The 18,332-nt window shown below is 38.5% G+C and overlaps 1 protein-coding gene across 26 annotated transcripts in view; it reads left to right on the top strand.

Annotated features, from left to right (window-relative positions):
- The window catches only part of Ptprq_4 (phosphatidylinositol phosphatase PTPRQ), a 474,745-nt gene extending 457,419 nt beyond the window's left edge, over positions 1 to 17,326 (top strand). For all 26 annotated transcript variants that reach the window (XM_054235185.1, XM_054235183.1, XM_054235189.1 and 23 more), the window contains one exon: positions 16,793 to 17,326. In XM_054235185.1, coding sequence (XP_054091160.1) covers positions 16,793 to 17,326 — 534 coding nt within the window. The remainder of the gene's footprint in view (positions 1 to 16,792) is intronic.
- The last annotated feature ends 1,006 nt before the right edge of the window (positions 17,327 to 18,332 follow it).

Genomic DNA, 18,332 nt, shown 5'->3' with positions numbered 1-18,332 from the left:
CAGTTTTGACTTGAGCAACCCCATAGTTGAGCTCCATAGGCCTAAATTGGCTTTAATACTTGATTATATATAAACAGATTGTTTTCGATTGAAATCATGGATCGTCTACCGACTAGATGGTAAAACATGGCAAATTTTAGATCAAGCTCACCCCTTTTTTCTTGACATGCTGTTTCCAGCGAAGCTTAGCATCAAGTGAAGAAGTCAGTTAGTTTTTTAACCAAATGTAATTAAAAATTATAGATTTTAACATGTAATTGATGTCTGCAGGGCAGCAATAAGAAATCTCCTCGACGAAAACAGTTTAGATCTCAAGCAAAAAGACTCAAGAAGAAAGTTTTAATTGTTATATTTGATAATAAATATTAATTTTTATAACATGTAAGTTAAACAAGTTGTCATTTATATTCCAATTATTTATTCTTGATGTTCACAGTTTCACTTCTACATTACATCTGCCCTAACTAAGCCAAAGCATATATTTCTCTGCATTTCTGTGTTGGTGCAGCAACAAGTAATTAATGGCTCCCTTTATACGAGGTAAACTCTCGCTGTTGCTATATGATCTTACTCCTCAGGTGATCTTGCTGTGAGCACCTTTATGACTGCAACTACAACTTCTAATGGTACCGTAACACTTCAGGGTTTTTTTACATGACTTTTCGAATGTCACCCATCAAAGAGTTACTCAGTTGCTATGCGCTCTAGTTGGTGATAATAATGATAAAGAGTAGATATTGATATGCAAATGAACGTAGCAATCATTACAGCATGAAGAGCTCAGCATGAACTTGCGTAGCATTAGTAGCAGTTTATGTTATGTTAGCTGACCAATTTATCTTATGTTAGTTAAATTTGTTAACTATTCCCCTCTTAAATCTCGAAGCGTCCTCGATTCGGTGAAGTACTGCATTTCTTACATTAGAATTTTGTTGAACATATGTTGAAGGGGCGACATAATTGCTTGGCTTAAGCTTTACAAAACTTTTAGCTTAATTTTTGTTAGGTATAATTACGTTAAGGTTAAGGTAATATAAATGTTAAAAAAAACTAAACAAATTCATATTAAAATAAACAATAATTAAATTTTGACATAAAGACTATGGTGATAATTTAAAAAATTAGCAAGTGGTTTATTTATGCACGTACATACATATCCCTCGATTAATTCAACGTCGCGGATTTTTAATTTTTATAACTTTGTGATTTTTTGTATTTAGTTTGTTTTTGTAAGAGATGATATAGGAAACAACAACATTTTATTTCTAACGAAGAGGACTTTTATGAATTTTCGTGCCATTCATTAGAACTGTCGTGCTAAGATCTTTTTCGATTATCTTTTCAACAAACACCTTATCAAATTTATTTCCAAGTCTTTTGTTTCGCCTTATGAAAACCTTTTCTCCACGGGTATATGTTTTAGCAGTTTTCCCTTGAATGATTCTTTGCAGAGTTTTTTCTTGAGTTTCAGATAATTTTTTCCTTATGAATCTTAACTTTTCCTCCTGACAGTTGTGAAAGATGACGGTCTATCAATTTGCTATTGTTGATTTCAATAATTTTTTTATGTTTGGAAAATAGTATTCACTAGAAATCTGGCGATAGTTTTCGTGTAAGCCTCGGTGAGCTCGATTGTGCTCCATCGATATCAATTAAGAGAAGCTGAGTGTGAATAAATTTAATGCCAGGAAAAGCCGATATTATTTCATTTTGTGTTTGTGCTAGAGTATGGAGATCGTAAAAATTCCGTTGGTAACGTTAGGATTGATATGTATTTTAGGCATTCAATAAGATTTTTAAGAGTATCGAAAGTGATTGTGTGACGTATCAGTTTAAAAAGGATTTTTGTATTTTGGCTAAAAGAATTAGACTTAGAAATCATTAACTGGTTTCTAAATTGGTTAATAGGACAATTGACAGTTTTGATAACGCTACTTAAGGATTCTTCACTGTGCATAGTTTCATTTGAAGGTGCTTCACTTAAATTGTTGCAGAATTGTCTAGAAAGCGCATCGGCGACTTTGTTGTCTTTTCCCGGCTTAAAATGAAAACTAGGTGCAAACTCTTCTATGAACGCTCGCCATCTTTTCATTTTCGCATTTGTGTTTTTTTCAGACATTGCGAATATGAGCGACTGATGGTCGGTAAAAATGTTTATATTTTTTATTCTATACAAATAGTGGCGAAGCTTTTTCAATGCCCATACAATCGACAGTAGCTCACGTTCGTTAGTAGCATAATTTTAATCGGTAGCTGAGAGCGTTCGTGAAATCATGGTAATTGGGCGACCCTTTTGAGACAAAACTGCACCTAAAGCAGTAGAAGAGGCATCTGTTGCCAGCTCAAAAGGTTGATTATAATTTGGGTATTGAAATAAAACATCTTCGGAAGCTAATATTTGTTTTATTCATTCAAAAGCTTGAACTGCTTGAGGGCTAAAGTCAATTCTCACATTTTTTGAATAACGTGAACCTACTTGTCCGTTTTCTCCACGAAGGTAGACTGTCAAAGGTTTGACGATTGCAGTATAGTCTTTTATAAAACGCCTATAATATCCTGACAATCTCAGAAATGAACGCAACGCTCGAAAAGTTTGGGGAGGTTCGTAATTAACAATATCACGGATTTTATCTGGGCAGGTTCTAATACCTGTGTTAGAAACAAGAAACCCTAGAAACTCCACTTGGGTTTTAAAAAACTTCGATTTTTTAGGTGAGACTCTCATTCTTCTTCTTAACTGGCGTAGAAACCGCTTACGCGGTTATAGCCGAGTCCACAACAGTGCGCCACGCATCTCTCCTTTTGGCGGTTTGGCGCCAATTGGTAATACCAAGTGAAGACAGGTCCTTCTCCACCTGGTCCTTCCACCGGAGTGGAGGTCTCCCTCTTCCTCGGCTTCCACCAGCGGGTACTGCATCGAAAACTTTCAGAGCTGGGGCACTTTCATCCATTCGAACAACATGACCCAGCCAGCGTAGCCGCTGTCTTTTTATTCGCTGGACTATGTCTATGTCGTCGAACAACACATACAGCTCATCATTCCATCTTCTGCGGTATTCGCCGTTGCCAATGTTTAAGGGACCGTAAATCTTCCGCAAAACCTTTCTCTCGAAAACTCCTAGTGCCGTCTCATCGGATGTTGACACCGTCCACGCTTCTGCACCATAAAGTAGGACGGGAATGATGAGGGACTTGTAGAGTTTAGTTTTTGTTCGTCGAGAGAGGACTTTACTTTTCAATTGCCTACTCAGTCCATAGTAGCACCTGTTGGCAAGAGTGATTCTGCGTTGGATTTCAAGGCTGACATTATTATCGGTGTTAATGTTGGTTCCTAGGTATACGAAATTATCTACAACTTCAAAGTTATGACTGTCAACAGTGACGTGGGAGCCAAGACGCGAATGCGCTGACTGTTTGTTTGATGACAGGAGATATTTCGTCTTGTCCTCGTTCACCACCAGACCCATTCGCTTCGCTTCCTTATCCAGGCGGGAAAAAGCAGAACTAACGGCGCGGGTGTTGTTTCCGATGATATCAATATCATCGGCGTACGCCAGGAGCTGTACACTCTTGTAGAAGATTGTACCTTCTCTATTTAGCTCTGCAGCTCTTATAATTTTCTCCAGCATCAAGTTAAAGAAGTCGCACGATAGCGAGTCACCTTGTCTGAAACCTCGTTTGGTATGGAACGGCTCGGAGAGGTCCTTCCCGATCCTGACGGAGCTTTTGGTGTTGCTCAACGTCAACTTACACAGCCGTATTAGTTTTGCGGGGATACCAAATTCAGACATCGCGGCATAAAGGCAGTTCCTTTTCGTGCTGTCGAAAGCAGCTTTAAAGTCGACAAATAGATGGTGTGTGTCGATCCTTTTTTCACGGGTCTTCTCCAAGATTTGGCGCATGGTGAATATCTGGTCAGTTGTTGATTTTCCAGGTCTAAAGCCACACTGATAAGGTCCAATCAGTTTGTTGACGGTGGGCTTTAGTCTTTCACACAGTACGCTCGATAGAACCTTATAAGCGATGTTAAGGAGGCTTATCCCACGATAGTTGGCGCAGATTGTGGGGTCTCCCTTTTTGTGGATTGGGCAGAGTACACTGAGATTCCAATCGTCGGGCATGCTTTCTTCCGACCATATTTCGCAAAGAAGCTGATGCATGCACCTTATCAGCTCTTCGCCGCCGTATTTGAATAGCTCGGCCGGCAATCCATCGGCCCCCGCCGCCTTGTTGTTCTTCAAGCGGGTAATTGCTATTCTTATTTCTTCACGGTCGGGCAATGGAACATCTGTTCCATCGTCGTCGATTGGGGAATCGGCTTCGCCATCTCCTGGTGTTGTAGTTTCACTGCCATTCAGCAGGCTGGAGAAGTGTTCCCTCCACAAACACAGTATACTCTGGTCATCAACCACTAGATCACCACTGGGGGTCCTACAGGAGTGTGCTCCGGTCTTGAAACCTTCAGTTAGTCGCCGGATCTTTTCGTAAAATTTTCGAGCATTACCCCTGTCGGCCAGCTTGTCAAGCTCTTCATACTCACGCATTTCTGCCTCTTTCTTTCTTTTTCTGCAAATGCGTCTCGCTTCCCTCTTCAGCTCTCGGTATCTTTCCCATCCCGCTCGTGTTGCGGTCGACCGCAACATTGCGAGGTAAGCAGTCTGTTTTCTCTCCACTGCGAGACGACAATCCTCATCATACCAGCTGTTTTTTTGGCTTTTCCGAAAGCCAATGGTTTCGGTTGCAGCTGTACGTAAGGAGTTTGATATGCCGTCCCACAGCTCCCTTATACCGAGATGCTGATGAGTGCTCTCAGAGAGCAGGAGTGCAAGTCGAGTAGAAAATCGTTCGGCTGTCGGTTGTGATTGCAGCTTCTCGATGTCGAACCTTCCTTGTGTTTGTTGACGTGTGCGCTTTTCTACACAGAGGCGGGTGCGTATCTTAGCTGCTACAAGATAGTGGTCCGAGTCGATGTTGGGACCACGAAGCGTACGCACATCAAAAACACTGGAGACATGTCGTCCATCTATCACAACATGATCGATCTGGTTGCGAGTGATTCGATCCGGGGACAGCCAAGTAGCTTGATGGATTTTCTTATGCTGGAATCTAGTGCTACAGATGACCATATTTCGGGCCCCGGCGAAGTCGATCAGCCTCAGACCGTTTGGTGATGTTTCGTCATGGAGGCTGAATTTTCCGACTGTTGTGCCAAAGACACCTTCTTTACCCACCCTAGCGTTGAAATCGCCAAGCACGATTTTGACATCGTGGCGGGGGCAGCGCTCATAGGTACGTTCTAGGCGCTCATAGAAGGTATCTTTGGTCACATCGTCCTTTTCTTCCGTCGGGGCGTGGGCGCAAATCAGCGATATGTTGAAGAACCTCGCTTTGATGCGGATTGTGGCTAGACGTTCATCCACCGGAGTGAATGCCAGGACTCGACGACGGAGTCTCTCTCCCACCACGAATCCCACACCGAATTTGCGCTCCTTTATATGGCCGCTGTAGTAGATGTCACAAGGACCCACCTTCTTCCGTCCTTGTCCCGTCCATCGCATTTCTTGGATTGCGGTGATGTCAGCCTTTACTCTTACGAGGACATCAACCAGCTGGGTAGAGGCACCTTCCCAATTAAGGGTCCGGACATTCCAGGTGCATGCCCTTAAATCATAGTCCTTTATACGTTTGCCGTGGTCGTCATCAAAAGGGGGGTTTCTCATCCGAGGCCTGTGTTTCTTATTCACTGGTTATTCGTTTTTATGTGGTGGGTCCCAAGCCCTACGCACAACCGCATAAGCGGGATTCGCCTTCTCACTTTAGCTCGCTTCCAGGCGGATGTCTGTTGGCTACCCAGAGGATACTTGGTCTAAGACCGGAAGTTGTGAGCTGCTTGAGCCACATGTAAAAGAATCGTTCCTGGCCACTCCCAAGTGAATGGCAGTCAGAAACTTTCCTCACTTACGTGAACTTCTACATATGACTCCATCCTCTCATTGCAGCTAATAATATCGTCGACGTAAACGTGACAATATTTCCCTATAGTTTCGCGCAAATCATCGTCAATGGCCCTTTGAAAAGTACTGGGCGCATTTCTTAACCCAAAGAGTAATCGGCAGAATTCATATTATCCGTTGTTTATACTAAACGCTGTTTTTTGCCTATCTTTTTCGCACATAATGATTTGGTGAAATCCTGACTTAAGATCCAATGTTGTAAAAAACTTGGACCTTCCTAAATTGGCTAGGATTACAGATGTATCCGGAATAGGGTAACGATCTGGAAGGTTTTTTCGTTGAGTTTCCGAAAATCGATCACCATTCTCAGTTTTGGCTTTCCATCTTCATCAAATCCCTTTTTAGATACTACGTGGACAGGAGAATTATAAGGCGAAGAAGATGGCCTTATTATTCCATCTATAAGAAGTTTTTTTTATTTCTTTATTAATGAACGGCGCTACAGACATAACTCTTGCTGTATATCGGTTCGTCAGTATTTGTGCGAATTCTCCCCTTAACTGTTGAGTTATAAGGCAAGGCACTATCTGGGTCAGCAAATGAATTAATATTCTTACTGATTATTTGACGAAACTGTGCTTGGAATTTTAATGGAACTGAGTTTTCTTCTATTGTAATTTACTTGTTCACATGGAAGAAAGTGTAGTTTTTCTTTATCATTTCGGTAAAGTAAACACCCTTCGACAGTATCAATTTTCGCATCAATATGCTTTAGAAAATCGTAACCTATAATACCGTCAAATGTACTTAACCTTGAAAGCAGAAAGAACGTTGAGGTATTGCCTAGCACATTAATTAAGTACTTTTTATTTATCAGATTTTTACCGTGTTTGGATTTCAAATTAAAAGGTTTCTCCAAAGATTTGATTCCTTGAAGGAATGGAAAGTACTTTATAAAATTTTTTGAAGTGCCTGTGTCCACTAAAATGCGAAGCTCCTGACTGTTTTTGCACTTTTTCATAATAAACGGTAGGAGCGACTTTAGTTTAAATAATTTATTTCGTCCCCATATTCCGCTACAGCATCGTCATTGTAATTATGGTTGTCATTTTGCGAGTTGTAATAATATTAATTTTCAAAATTGATATCCTGGCTGAAATTTTCCTCCTCGTTTGGGAAGGGTTCTAATTCTTCCGGCATAAAATTTACCTTCTGTAGTTTCTGAAGGGGTGCACGATCAGAATGGAACTGTTCGCGACCTCGTTTATAATTTGTATGCAGATTCTGATTTGGATGATGTGGTTTAGGAATGTACTTGGGTGTAGAATGAGGCTGTTGAGTAGATAGTTTCGGAATACTATTAGGCTGTCTGTAATAACTTGTATTGCTATCGAGTTCCATTGGGGTTGGTTTATTAGAACTTGAATTGAAGTGAATGCCCACATGCGGTCCATTATTGTAATCTATCTGTCTAAATTGAGACATTACCGGCTTATTGAATTTATAAGTATTTCCAACAGCAAATGCTTCTGCAAAATTATGTCTTCGATGATTGGCTTGGAGCTCCTGAGCAACTGCAAGAGCAGTTGTAAGATCTTTGGGTCTGGTGGAAAAAAGGATATCGCACAATGGACGTCGAAGTCCTGATATGAAAACGCGTTTTCTCTAGCACGCTCATTTAATGTGGCAATAATATCTTTATTCCCGCTATACGTCATGATTTTTTTATTTATGATGAGGCATAGCTTTTTGCCCACCTTATTATAATAGTCAGTAATAGAAAGGCTATCCTGTCTAAGGATACTTAGTTCATTCTCCAAAACATACAGAGGCCTTTTATCGGCATATTCCTGATCTAGTCTAGCTATAATTGCCTTGAATTTAAGCACCGTGTTAAAAGACACAAGTGTGGTGTTTGCGGAACCAATAATTTTGTTTCGGAAAATACCCATAGCGATATAATATTTTCCGAACCCTCCGAGTAATAATTAATGGCGAATTCAGCTGCAGTTCGTCAAGCAGGATAGGAAACAGTATCACCACTAAATTCGGGCAGAGATTTTAATTCTTCAACTTCTTTCTGTCTATAATTTATAATTTAGTTTTTTTCTTTTTTAAAGGGACTGGTAACGAAAATTTGATAAGTCTTGTTTTAAATTGTTTAAATTATTTGAAGCAACTTTATATTAATTGTTCAATATTTAAATCAATAAATATTTATTGATTATTAATAAAAAATTTTTCTCAGTTTTATGATTAGCTCTAAATTAATTCAAATACCAGAAGCAATATTTGTTATGTAACATGAGGTTGTTGTATTGGTAAAATTTGTATTTCATTCAATACTTTCTCTAAATAGCACTATATTTAAAACGTGTCTTTTTAAGGTTAATTCGTTGAATGCTAACTTTTTCCTGAAAATCTTTGTTTGTCAATTTGTTTTAATTGGAAATTACAAAGTCTTTTGCTTTGCTATTAATTTTTTAAATATTGTAAAATGTAGGTTTTTTAATTTATAAGTTTTTAGATAGCCACTTGAAAATTGTTTAAATAATCACTCACACTTTTAATATTTTTAGTAATGATGAATTTGTTGGTTCGTAGTCCTTCGGGATTCCTTATGTCCTTTCAGAATATGCGGGTCTCTGGTCCTTCAGAATTGCTATGTTCTTTGGCAGGTCCTTGGTCCTTCAGAATTCAAATGTTCTTTTTACAGGGCCTCGGTTCCTTCAGAATTCGTATGTTCTGTTTGCAGGTTCTTGACCCCACGTTGGGCCCCAGTTAAACAAGTTGTCATTTATATTCCAATTATTTATTCTTGATGTTCACAGTTTCACTTCTACATTACATCTGCCCTAACTAAGCCAAAGCCCAAGCATATATTTCTCTGCATTTCTGTGTTGGTGCAGCAACAAGTAATTAATGGCTCCCTTTACACGAGGTAAACTCTCGCTGTTGCTATATGATCTTACTCCTTAGGTGATCTTGCTGTGAGCAGCTTTATGATTGAAACTACAACTTCTAAAGGTACCGTAACACTTCTGTGTTTTTTACATGACCTTTCGAATGTCACCCATCAAAGAGTTACTCAGCTGCTATGCGCTCTAGTTGGTGATAATATCGATAAAGAGTAGATATTGATATGCAAATGAACGTAGCAATCATTACAGCATGAAGAGCTCCGCGTGAACTTGCGTAGCATTAGTAGCAGTTTATGTTATGTTAGCTGACATATTAACTTGTACAAAAAATTTATGTTAAAAGTAAAGTTTTTGTTCCTCTTTAAAAACATTTTTTTTAATTTCTTCAACCGAACTTAGGTTGCTAAATTTGTAGAACTAAGTAGTAATGGGATCGTCGACGGTACATATTGTAGTACCGTCCGTATGTGTATCACCGATGTTCTGAATTTTATTCCAAAGCAAAGGGTGTTCCGTACTACAATACAATATCATATCCACACATAATCACAATTTTTCACAATCATATGTATATTTTCTGACATGTTGACATCTAGAAAAAAACTAAATTCAAAATAAATTGTAATTCCAAAAATCGTTTGGAATCTAATAAAAATTATGAAAAGTAATATATTAATATTGCTTGTACTTATATAATAATTAAGTCGGAATAATTTGTTCGTATTTTGTTTTCATTTGCATCAGCTGATAAAATTCAAAGTCATATTCAATTCAATTACAATTTTCCACAAGTCAGGGTGTCAAGAAAATGTTATATACCGAATTTCATTGAAATCTGTGGAGTACTTCCTGAGATATGGTTTTTGACCCACAAGTGCCACGCCCATTTTCAATTTTGTAAAAAATTCTAAGTACAGCTTCTTTCTGCTATTTCTTCTGTAAAATTTAGAGAATTACATTAAAATATCTGAGAGAATTACCGATATTTTCGGTGAAAAATTAGTTAAGTAATGTCACAGTTCAGATACAGTATGTGTGTAAAGGTTTATGCCGCCATCATCATTGGTTCCTAATGTATATAATATAAATTGAAGTAATCAGATGGAATACAAAATTGAGTTATAGGGAAAGTAGGCGTGGTTGTGAACCGATTTTACCCTTATTCCGTTCGTGTCATCACGATGTTAAGAAAATATTATGTACTGAATTTCATTGAAATCGATCGAGCAGTTCCTGAGATGTGGTTGTTGCCCCATAATTGAGCATCCTGAATTCAATTAGTCTCGTAATCGTTGAACTAGTAATCATTGATTCCGCAGCGAATTTGATTTCGATACGATAAAGATTTTTGATCGAAAATGTAAAATTTAAAAAAATTTAAATTGTAAAATTTCAGCCAAAAAATATTTAATTCACCTGAAGCTCTTTGAGAAAACTCTTTCGCTATTTCGAGGGGGCAACTTTATATCGCTTTGTAACATCTTTAATTTATTTTCGTTAGTCTGTTTTTATCTCTTGTCTGTAAAATACCCATATAAAATATAATTTAGTCCGTCCGCAGTTATTGTGTACTTAAAAACTTCCAAATGGCTTACATATTTATTTTAAATTTCCGCAACTCACTCATCAACGGATAGATTTCGACTAAAATTTTCGATTTTGCGGATTCAATGATTTCGTAATTAGCGATATCTATTAGCCGCGGAATGTATTTTTTGAGTCGGTAAGTGAGTTCATATGTGATCATAAATTTTATGTTCGATACGGTTTCAATGATTCCGACGTAAAATTTTTCGATCGAAACGGATTCGATGTATGTATGTAATTGTCGTTGAACCGTTTAGCCGGTTATAGCCGAATCGATGAGAGCGCGCCATTCCTCTCTTTCCTTCGCACTTCGGCGCCAGTTGGAGAATCCAAGTGTAACCAGGTCGCTCTCCACCTGGTCCCTCCAGCGGAGTGGAGGTCTTCCCCTTCTTCGGCTTCCTCCGGCGGGTACTGCATCGAATACTTTCAGAGCTGGAGTGTTTTCGTCTATTCGGGCAACATGACCTAGCCAGCGTAGCCGCTGTCTTTTTATTCGCTGAATTATGTCAATGTCGCCGTATAACTCATACAGCTCATCGTTGCATCGTCTGCGGTATTCGCCGTTGCCAATGTTCTGAGGACTATAAATCTTGCGCAAAATTTTCCCTCAAAAACTCCTATTATCGTCTCATATGATGTTGACATCGTCCACGCTTCTGCACCATAAATCAAGACGGGAATGATAAGCGACTTGTAGAGTTTTATTTTGGTTTGTCGAAAGAAGACTTTATTTTTCAATTGCCTACTCAGTCAAAAGCAACACCTGTTGGCAAGAGTTATACTGCGCTGGATTTCGAGGCTGACATTGTTAGTGTTGTTGATACTGGTTCCCAGGTATACGAAATTAGCTACGACTTCGAAGTTATAACTGTCAATGATATCAATATCATCGACGTACGCCAGCAGCTGTACACTCTTATAGAAGATTGTACCTTCTCTATTTAGCTCTTCAGCTCTTATAATTTTTTTCAGTATCAAGTTAAAGAAGTCACACGGCGTAAAGGCAGCTCCTTTTCGTGCTGTCGAAAGCAGCTTTAAAATCGACAAAATGGTGGTGTGTGTCGATCCTCTTTTCACGGGTCTTCTCTAAGATTTGGCGCATGGTGAATATCTGGTCAGTTGTCGATTTTCCAGGTCTAAAGCCACACTGATAAGGTCCAATCAGTTTATTGACGGTGGGCTTTAGACTTTCACACAGTACGGTCGATAGAACCTGATAGGCGATATTTATTTCCCACGGTAATTTGCACAGATTGTGGGATCTCCCTTTTTATGGATTGGGCAGAGCACACTGAGATTCCAATCGTCAGGCATGCTTTCTTCCGATCATCTTTTGCAAAGAAACTGATGCATGCACCTTATCAGTTCTTTGCCGCCGTATTTGAATAGCTTTGCCGGTAATCTATCGGCCCCCGCTGCTTTGTTGTTCTTGTGTTGTACTTTCACCGCCATTCAGCAGGTCGTAGAAGTGTTCCCTCCATAATCCCAGTATGCCCTGGACATCGGTTACCACATTACCACCTCGGTCTCTACATGAGGATGCTCCGGTCTTGAAACCTTCGTTAAGTTGCTTCATTTTTTCATAAAATGTTCGAGCATTACATCTGTCTGCCAGCTTTTCAAGCTCTTCGTACTCACGCATTTCGGCCTCTCTCTTTTTTGTCTGCAGATGCGTCTCGCTTCCCTCTTCAGCTCTCGGTATTATTCCATCCCGCACGTGTTGTGGTCGTTTGCAACGTTACGAGGTAGGCAGTCTGTTTTCTCTCCGCTGCCAGACGGCAACCCTTATCGTACCAGCTTGTTTTTTGTCGTTGCCGAAATCCAATTGTTTCGGCTGTTGCTATACGCAGTGAGTTTGAGATGCCGTCCCACAGTTCGCTTATACCGAGATGCTGATGAGTGCTGTCAGAGAGCGCGTGTTTCGATCAGGAGACAGCCAAGTAGCTTGATATATTTTTTTATGCTAGAATCTGATACTACAGACGACCATATTTCGGGCCCCAGAGAAGTCGTGGGGCGTGGGCGCAAGTAAGCGATATGTTGAAGAGTCTCGATTTTATGCTGATTGTGGCTAGATGTTCATCTACCGGGGTGAATGCCAGGACTCGGCGACGGACATTCCAGCTGCATGCCCTTAAATCATTATCCTTAAAACGTTTGCAGAGGTCATCATCAAAAGGGGGGTGTCTCATCCGAGGCTTTTTCGATTTTTCATTGGTCCTTCGTTAAATTTGTAAATGCCATATTCCGATACGAATTTTTTAAGTTTTTTATACATAGTTACATATATGGATTAAAAAAATGAGACCCAATTTCTATATTCGCGACTAAAATTTTTTTTAATCGCGGATCTAATAAGTACATACATAATAATAAATTATTCCTATAGGTATCCAACCCAATATTCTTGTTAAATGGACTAATAAAAAAGTAAAATAGAAATCTTATTACAGGATTTTCGTAATATTTTTGAACTTTTGGTAATATTTCCATAGGCTCACATGAAACTGAACTCTTGTTCCCATTTTTTAGAAAACTTTCAAACAACACTTTAAATTAAGTGGAACCAATATACTCTTCACTTTGTTAATAATTTTTTTTTACACAGATCGTGATTGCTAAGGTTTTGTTACATTGCCTTAATTGTATGAGCTCACACGACTAGATCACCTGCGAATTTATTTTAATTTTTTTTATTTCTCTGAATATGATCTTAGCAACTTCCCAACATATAACGCAACTTTTTTGCATACCGTTATTCAAATGAACAGATAATTCGGTGAATTTATTTTCAGAAACGTAGTTTTGCTATGCAGTGGCTTAATTCTGTGAGCACAAGTGTATGTATATTTTTAAATGTTGTTGTTCCGTTTATAGTAAAAACCGCTTTGCGTGTTTTATTGTTTTTCTTACACATTAGTCACAAAAATTGTGATCGAGTAACACGTCTCTACTGCACAAAGGCTAAGTTCGGGTGCAAACGAACATTTTATACTCTCGCAATTTATTGAAGAAATTTTATTAAGATAACACACAAATTTACCTATAAATTCGGCATAAAGTTTAATACAATAATGAAAATTGTCATATATAGTGTATGAGGGCTGAGGTAATTCTTGAACCGATTTAATTTATTTTCACCAGCAAGGTACACTATATCCAAGACTATACACTCACTTAATTTTGCTAAGATATCTCACATATTAACCAGCCGTATTTTTGAAAAACTTATAATTAGGTATATGGGAGCTAGGAGATGTTATTACCAGATTTTAATAATTTTTGGAACAGAGACACACTATTAGAAGAAAACAATTTCCTCTGAATTACATTAATATATCTAACCATATCTTCGGTTAAAATTTACCCTTAGGCGCGGAGTTCAACATGTTCGATAACAGGGGCCTTGAAAAGTTATGATCCGTTTTCGACAATTTTTTCTCAAGCGAAGACAGAGATGATATGCAGTATTTGTGTAAAGTTTTATTCCGCTACCTTCATTGGTTCCTTATGGAATTCAAAATTGAGTTATAAGAAAATAGTCGGTTGTTTACCGATTTCGCCCATTTTTCATCCGTGTTTTCAGGGTGTCAAGAAAATATTATATACCGAATTTCATAGAAAACTGTCGAGTAGTTCCCCCATTTTTCATTTTGTAAAAAAATCTGAGTGCAGCTTCCTTCTTCTATTTCTTCTGTAAAATTTAGTGTTTCTGACGTTTTTCGTTAGTGAGTTAACTCACTTTTAGTAATTTTCAACCTAACCTTTGTATGGGAGGTGGGCGTGGTTGTTATTCGATTTCTTTCATTTTTGGACTGTATTAAGAAGTGGCTAAAAAAACTGCAGAAAGTTTGGTTCATATAGTTTTATTGGTTTGCGAGATATATACAAATAACCGATTTGGGGGCGGGGACACGCCCACTTCCCCAAAAAAATTACATCCAAATATGCCTCTTCCTAGTGCGAGCCTTTATTCAAAATTTTACTTTCATAACTTAATTTATGGCTTTGTTATGACACGTTATAGGTTTTTGGTTTTCGCCATTTTGTGGGAGTGGCAATGGTCCGATTTTGGCCATTTTCGAAAGCAACCTCCTCAGAGTATCAAGGAATACTTGTTCCAAGTTTCGTTAAGACATCTCAATTTTTACTCAAGTTATTCGTTGTACGGACAAACGGACGGACCGACGCACAGACAGACATCCGGATTTCAACTCGTCATCCTGATCATTTTGATATATATAACCCTATATCTAACTCGTTTAGTTTTATGACTTACAAACAACCGTTATGTGAACAAAACTATAATACTCTCTTAGCAACTTTTGTTGCGAGAGTATAAAAATGAGAAACGAGTTTCGACACGAAAAAAACTGTGTTACCGCTTAAAGTGAGAATAGAAATGTTTGATCGTTTACGCCTTGGAGAGTCATTTGCATCCATATCACGCTCATTCAATGTCAACGAATCAACTGTACGATCGATAAAAAAATCGGAAGATAAAATAAGATCGTCTGTAGCTTCAACTTCACTGTCAGCTAAAATTGTTCGTGATCCAGCAATAGAAAAAATGGAAGTGGCGTTGTCATTATGGATCGAAGACCGCAACCAAAAAATGGTGCCCCTGAGTAGTCAATGGTCCGGGAGAAGGCAAAGCGTCTTTACGCTCATTTTAAAGAACCTGATGGTAGTTTTAGTTGTGAATGTACAGATGGAGGATTTCAAGCATCAAAAGGTTGGTTCAATAAATAAATAAGTTGAGACAATCATTACATAACATCAAAATCGTTGGAGAAGCAGCATCTGCAGACACTGCTGCAGCCGGACGATATCCAGAAGAATTTGCGAACCTAGTAGCTGATGGAGGATACAAACCTGAGCAAGTATTTAATGCAGACGAAACTGCACTGTTTTGGAAGAGAATGCCAAACAAAACATTCATTTCTAAAAGCGAAACGTCTGCTCCTGGATTTAAGGCAGCAAAGGATAGAGTTAAACTGCTGCTATGCTCTAATGCATCTGGAGATTGTGTCATTAAGCCACTGATGCTTTACAGATCGTTTAATCCTCGGGCTTTAAAATATCAGAACAAAGACAATCTGCCAGTGTTTTGGCGTGCTAATAAGAAAGCGTGGGTTACAAGCTCTATTTTTTGTGACTGGTTCCGGAATTGTTTGTTTTCTGAAATTAAAACTTATTTGAAAAAACAGAATTTAGACTTTATAGCGCTCCTAGTTTTGGACAATGGACCAGGTCATCCTCGCGAACTTGAAATTATGCATCCAAATATAAAAGTGAAATTTTTACCTCCCAACACGACGGCTTTGCTTCAACCTATGGACCAAGGAATAATCCAGGCCTTTAAGCTCTATTACATTAGACGAACCTTCAAAATCATATTGGATAATATGGAATGTAATCCTGATATGAATGTTATGGAATGCTGGAAGAAATTTGACATAGAAAAATGCATCGTAAACATAAAAGAATCAATGGAAGAACTGAAGCCACACACATTGAAGTCATGCTCGAAAAAACTCTGGCCTGCTATGACTGCAGAAAATGACGAAGAATCTGTGCAAGCTCAAATTTTGACGGCAAACATAGCCGAAATCACGAATGGAATAGGACGAGATGGGTTCGAACAGATAGAATCAAGTGACATTCAGGAATTGCTTGAATCGCAAGAGGAAGATTTGACTGAAACCGACTTGGAGGAAATGTTAAATTCACAACCTATTGAAGAAGAGGCTTCAACGAGCACTGGAAACGTGACATTCAATTTGAAAAATCTTAGTGAAGGTTTAAGAATGGCTAATGAGCTCTGCGATTTCTTTATGAACATTGATCCGTCTATGGAACGAAGTCTAATTTTTAAGAGACAAATTGCTAATGCGACTGCTGTGTATCAGTCTGAATTGAAGGAGCTTTTGAAAACTGCTAAGCAAGAAAAAATTACAAAATTCTTCAAACCATTGCCTAAGCCTTAAGATAATTATTTAAAATGTTCAAAAACTATTTTTTTTTTTGTCATCTAGGAACTTATCCCATATAAATTACCATCCCATATTCACGGTTTCTGTATTCGCGGCATATTTATGGAACATATACCTCGCGAATAAAGAGCTTTTACTGTATTTAAAAGGATATGCAAAAATAAATAGGTAAAATTTAGCAAAATTAGTACATTTTAAACACCAAAATTCAAAAACATTCAATATTTAATGTGTCAAGAAAGTACGGCTCTTTTAATGTCAGTGATAGCATAACTACATGTCCGGTATTCTTATATTATAGATATAACCTCTCTTCTTTTCTTAATATTTTCAGATAAAATGCCACGAATATTTCCCTTATAACTCAAATGGAGTTTCCGTTACTATCAGGAGAAAAACATGTTTCGAATATTATGACCGATCTGAGATGTTAATTACTCATGATAAGTATGGATTAAAACGGAAAATTGACCATTTCTTTTTCAAAAAATGGCCGGATCACGGATGTCCCAAGGATCCTGCACATTTGATAAGTTTTATACGTAAAATAAAAAGTTATCGAGTATCTGGTTATTCGCCAATTGTGATTCACTGTAGTGCAGGAGTTGGACGTACTGGCACATTTATCGCATTGGATATAATAATACAACGTTTGAAGTATGAGTTTAAGATAAATATTTATGAAACCGTTAAAAAATTAAGATTTCAAAGAATGAAGATGGTACAAACACTGGAACAATACACATTTTTGTACGAATCTGCGTTTGAACTTGTCCGTCATAAAATTAAAAACAAATTGTCTGAAGAAAACAAATTAAATTTCTCACATAAAACCGGTACAACGACAAATATAAGTATTTCTGAATAGCGTAATGTGTTAACAGTTATAAAATCATTAAAAAATTAGTAAAATAAATAAAAGTTAAACAAACCTGAGTGAGAACACAATATGCCTTTAGCATTTTAGAAATATAATGATGCTTGTTAGCTCAGGTCAATCCTCTTTTCACAGGTCTTCTCCAAGATTTGGTACATGGTGAATATCTGGTCTGTTGTGGATTTTCCAGGTCTAAAGCCACACTGATACGGTCCAATCAGTTTGTTGACAGTGGGCTTTAGTCTTTCACACAGTACGCTCGATAGGCGATTGTGGGATTTCCCTTTTTATGGATTGGGCAGAGCACACTGAGAATCCAATAGTCAGGCATGATTTCTTCCGACTTTATTCTGCAAAGAAGCTGATGCACCTTATCAGTTCTTCGCCTCCGTATTTGAAAAGCTCGGCCGGTAATCTATCGACTCCCGCCGCTTTGTTGTTCTTCATGGTCGGGTAATGGAACATCTGTTCCATCGTCATCGATTGGGGAGTCGGGTTCGCCATCTCCCAGTATGCCCTGGACATCGGTTACCAGATTACCACCTTGGTCTCTACATGAGGATGCTCCGGTCTTGAAACCTTCGTTAAGTCGCTTCATTTTTTCATAAAATTTTGGAGCATTACCTCTGTCGGCCAGCTTCTCAAACTCTTCATACTCACCCATTTCGGCCTCTTTCTTTTTTTGTCTGCAGATGCGTCTCGCTTCCCTAATCAGCTCTCTGTATCTATCACGTTTTGTGGTCGTTTGCAACGTTGCGAGGTAGGCAGTCTGTTTTCTCTCCGCTGCGAGACGGCAATCCTCATCGTAGCAGCTTGTTTTTTGTCGTTGCCGAAATCCAATTGTTTCGGCAGAAGTGGTACGCATTGAGTTGGAGATGCCGTTCCACAGTTCCCATCTACCGAGATGCTGATGAGTGCTCTCAGCGAGCAAGAGTCAAGTCGAGTAGAGTATTTCGTGGCTGTCTGTTGCGATTGCAGCTTTTCGACGTCGAACCTT

The sequence above is a fragment of the Zeugodacus cucurbitae genome, chromosome 6 (genome assembly GCF_028554725.1).
Source record: "Zeugodacus cucurbitae isolate PBARC_wt_2022May chromosome 6, idZeuCucr1.2, whole genome shotgun sequence".
NCBI classification, from domain to species: domain Eukaryota; kingdom Metazoa; phylum Arthropoda; class Insecta; order Diptera; family Tephritidae; genus Zeugodacus; species Zeugodacus cucurbitae.
Note: the sequence above shows the minus strand (reverse complement) of the source record. Positions and strands in the feature narration are given on the sequence as shown.